Below are 5026 nucleotides of genomic sequence, written 5' to 3'. Positions count from 1 at the left end.
TCATATAACTACTCATGCTAAAGTGATACTTCGTTCACAAGGTAAAGTATGAACCAAAAACTTCATTGAAAACTAACAAACTATGATCTCGGTCATTTAGGCAATAGCAATTTATCATAATATCGGAAAGAGTCAATGTAAGAGCTTTTATTTAGCAAGTCCACACACTCAACCATCCTTTAGCCTTTCCCAATTGCTAAGACTCACGCGATATTTATGAGATCAAAGCCTCAATCAGACACACAGAAAGATAGGGGCTTATAGTTTCGCCTCCCAACCTTTTACCTCAAGGGTAATGTCAACAACAATAGTTTATGATCACCTACATCCGAGTGGATATGTTTGTCTGGATATTTCACCAACACATGCATAGTGCTTACCGAAAAGAGAAAATGTAAAAGGAAGGGTGAATATCACCATGACTCTTGCATAAAGGCAGACAATAAAAATAAAAGGTGGGCTCTTCGCAGAGGGAAGCAGAGGTTGTCATGCGCTTTTTGGTTGGATGCACTAAATCTTAATGCAATGGAACGTCACTTTATATTGCCGCTTGTGATAAAGAACTTTATTATGCAGTCCGTCGCTTTTATTTCTTCCATCACAAGTTCGTATAAAGGTTATTTTCCTCAAACTAAAAGATCATACATATTTAGAGAGCAATTTTTATTGCTTGCACCTATGACAACTTACTTGAAGGATCTTACTCAATCCATAGGTAGATATAGTGGACTCTCATGGCAAAACTGGGTTAAAGGTTTTGGGATGCACAAGTAGTATCTCTACTTGGTGCAAAAGATTTGGCTAGCATGGGATGAGAGGCAAGCTCAACATGTTGGAGGATCCATGACAATAAAACTTCTCTTCGGATATAAGGGAACATAACACATTATGTTGTCTTCCTTGTCTAACATCAACTTATTAGCATATAATATTTTAATGAGTGCTCACATTCATAAAAGATGTCCAAGATAGTGTATTTATATGTGAAAACTCTCTTTCTTGATTACTTCCTATTAATTGCAACAATGACCAATATTATGTTTGTCAATCCTCAACAATTTTCATGCATCATACTTCTTATATGTGAAGTCATCACTCTCCACAAGATTATTATATAATCTTTTATTTCCTTTTTATTCTTTTTCTTTTCCAAGATCAAAGCAAGAAAGCAAAACCCTCAACTCAAAACTAATCTTTATTATATAACTCTCACACTCGCTTACATAGATAGATCATAAAGCAAAAACTAAAATACTAGACCACACTAAAAACTTTTATTCTACTAGATCACGATTTAACCAAAATGATCGAACTAACATAAACGGTAAAGATAAATATGTGATGGTAATACGATTCAGGGACACTTCCCCCTGCTTGGCATAAGCCAGGGGGAGTGCCCATACCCATATACTCAAGTCTCCTTCTTCGCATGTGGTGATGATGAAGTTGATGATGTGGGAGGCTTCTCCTTCGTCTTCCAAGGCATAGGCTCACCATCGTAAAAAGATGAACGTGTCTCTGGAATCCTCAAATCTGTAGCCAAACTCATCCTCTTAAATATGTATCCATACTCACAGTTTTGGTTTGGCAGGTCATAGATCTAGGCTTGTAGATGCTCAGTTTTCTCATGAAGCTTGAAGATGGCCTCTCCAATACTATTGTTTTCCAGCTTGTGATCACGGGTGAATTCCGCGATCATGGAGTGGTTGGCGTTGAGTCCGCGTTCGACCATCCCTTGGCACTTGAAGACCTCCTGCTCCACCGCTTCGAGCCTAGCCTCCACGCTTCCAGTCTTCCTTGGCCCTTGAACATCTCGGATGTGAAGCACCCCCTCACGCATCTCCATGGTTTGAGGGTGTTTCATCACCTCCGGAAGGTAGGGGTTGATGACCTTCTCGTAGACCTTGTCCTTGGAGGCACTTGTAGACGTCATGGCGATCTAGATCTGTCAGAAAAATAGCTCGAAACAAGAACAGAGGACATTCTCATAATACGGTGGTCAAAACCTTTGAGACATTATATAATGAATTTTTACCAAGCAAAACAAGTAATCTGGGAGAAAACGGAGTCCGGAGGGCACACGAGGTGGCCACAAGCTTGGGAGGCATGCACGGGAGGTTAGGGCGCGCCCCCGAGGCTTGTCGCCTGCTCGTGCACTATTCAGACTAATTCTTATTTTTTTTCTAATTTTTAAATATTCCAAAACAGAGTAAAATTGCCTTTGGAAAACTTTTGGAGTCGGTTTACTTACCGTATCACATACCTATTCCTTTTCAGGGTTCTTGAGCATTTGGAAGGTTTCCTTTATGTATTCCTCTGGTGTTATGGTATGAATAATGTTGGTCTCAACATTTATAGGCGTACCTGAGATATAATGTCTGATTCTTTGTCCATTCACTACCTTCGGGTTATTGCCTTCGGCGTTGTTGATCTTGATAGCACAGGAACGATAAACTTCTTCGATAATGTAAGGACCTTCCCATTTGGAGAGAAGTTTTCCTGCAAAAAATCTTAAACGAGAATTGTATAGCAAGACTTGGTCACCTATGTGAAATTCCCGCTTTTGTATTCTTTTGTCATGCCATCTTTTAACTTTCTCCTTAAACAATTATGCATTTTCATAGGCTTGGGTTCTCCTTTCATCAAGTGAGCTAATCTCAAATAACCTCTTTTCACCGGAAAGTTTGAAATCATAGTTGAGCTCTTTAATTGCCCAATAAGCTTTGTGTTCTAACTGAAGAGGTAAGTAACTTGCTTTTCCATAAACCATTTTGTATGGAGACATACCCATAGGATTTTTATAAGCAGTTCCATAAGCCCATAATGCTCCATCAAGTTTCTTAGACCAATTCTTCCTAGACCTATTAATAGTCTTTTGCAAGATTAGTGTATTTCCCTATTACTTAATTCTACTTGACCATTAGACTGAGGATGATAAGGAATTGCAATTCTATGGTTAACATCATATTTAGCAAGCAATTTCTGGAAAGCACCATGAATAAAGTGTGAACCACCATTAGTCATTAAATATCTAGGGACTCTAAACCTCAGAAAAATAACTTCTTTAAGCATTTTAATGGATGTGTTGTGGTCAGCACTACTAGTTGGAATAGCTTCTACCCACTTAGTAACATAGTCAACAATAACCAAAATATGTGTGTACCCATTTTAGGAAGGAAAAGGCCCCATATAATCAAATCCCCAAGCATCAAATGGTTCAATAACAAGTGAATTATTCATAGGCATTTCCTGACATCTACTAATATTACCAATTCTTTGACATTCTTCACAAGACAAGACAAAATTACGAGCATCTTTGGAAAGAGTAGGCCAATAAAACCCAGATTGTAATACCTTGTGTGAAGTTTTGTCTCCAGCATGGTGTCCTCCGTAAGCCTCGGAGTGACACTTGTGTAGGATCTATTCCTATTCATGCTCAGGTACACAACGTCTAATAACACCATCTATTCCTTCTTTATAAAGATGTGTGTCATCCCAGAACTAATGTCTTAAATCAAAGAAAAACTTTTTCTTTTGTTGTTACATGAAACTAGGCGGTATAAATTTAGCAACAATATAATTAGCATAGTCTGCATACCATGGAGTACTACGAGAATCATTTATGGCAGCTAGTTGTTCATTAAGAAAGCTATCATCTATAGGTAGTGGGTCATCAGGAATATTTCTAACCAAGACAAGTTGTTTGCTATGGGGTTCTCAGCTTCCTTTCTATCAATAATATGTAAATCAAATTCTTACAGCAAGAGAACCCACCTAAGTAGTCTAGGTTTAACATCTTTCTTTTCCATAAGGTAATTAATAGCAGCATGATCGGTGTGAACAATTACTTTGGAATCAACAATGTAAGATCTGAATTTATCACAAGCGAACACAACTGCTAAAAATTCTTTTTCAGTGGTAGCATAATTTCTTTGAGCATTGTCTAGGGTTTTACTAGCATAATGGATGACATTTAATTTCTTATCAACCCTTTGTCCTAGAACAACACCAACAACATAATCACTAGCATCACACATAATTTCAAAGGGTAGGTTCTAATCAGGTGGTTGAACAATTGGTGCAGAGATTAAGGCTTTCTTAAGTATTTCAAATGCTTCTACACAACCATCATCAAAAACAAATGGAACATCTTTTTGCAAAAGATTAGTGAGAGCCCTAGAAATTTTAGGGAAATCTTGAATAAATCTCCTATAGAAACCAGCATGACCAAAGAAACTTCTTGTATCTTTGATATCTTTAGGGCATGGCAGTTTTTCAATAGCGTGAACTTTACCTTTATCAACTTCAATACCTCTTTCAGAGATTTTGTGCCCCAAGACAATACCTTCATTAACCATAAAGTGGCACTTCTCCCAATTCAAGACAAGATTAGTTTCTTCACATCTCTGCAAAACTCGGTCAAGGTTGGGTGAGCAATCATCAAAAGAAGTTTCGTATACAAAAAAATCATCCATGAAAACCTCAACAATCTTTTCACAAAAGTTAGAGAATATACCGGTCATACATCTTTGAAAGGTAGTAGGTGCATTACATAAATCAAAAAAACCAAAAGGCATACATCTATAAGCAAAAGTACCAAAAGGGCATGTAAAAGTAGTTTTTTCTTGATCCGCTTGTGACACAGGTATTTGGGAAAAATAGAATATCCATCTAGAAAACAAAAATGTGTATGTTTTGATAGTATTTCTAGCATTTGATCAATGAATGGCAGAGGATAATGATAGTTCCTAGTAGCTTTATTTAGTTTTCTAAAATCAATTACCATCATATAACCTGTGATAATTCTTTGTGGGATAAGTTCATTTTTATCATTAGGAACAACAGTAATACCTCCCTTCTTAGGGACACAATGAACATGACTTACCCATCTACTATCAGCTATGGGATAGATTATACCTGCTTCCGGAAGCTTTAACATTTCATTTATCTTACCACTTCCTTCATCTTAGGATTTAACCATTGTTGGTGATCAACAATGGGTTTAGCATCAGGCTCTATATTAATC

General features: G+C 37.2%; 1 protein-coding gene across 1 annotated transcript; it reads right to left on the bottom strand.

Moving 5' to 3' along the window:
• Positions 1 to 1600: 1600 nt before the first annotated feature.
• On the bottom strand, positions 1601 to 1933 carry LOC109781060 (uncharacterized). Its single transcript, XM_020339642.1, has one exon. The coding sequence runs from the start codon at positions 1931 to 1933 to the stop codon at positions 1601 to 1603; it is 333 nt and encodes a 110-aa protein (XP_020195231.1).
• Positions 1934 to 5026: the final 3093 nt, after the last annotated feature.

This window comes from Aegilops tauschii, chromosome 2 (genome assembly GCF_002575655.3).
Source record: "Aegilops tauschii subsp. strangulata cultivar AL8/78 chromosome 2, Aet v6.0, whole genome shotgun sequence".
Classification (NCBI taxonomy): Eukaryota; Viridiplantae; Streptophyta; class Magnoliopsida; order Poales; family Poaceae; genus Aegilops; species Aegilops tauschii.
This window is presented reverse-complemented; position numbering and strand designations above follow the sequence as displayed.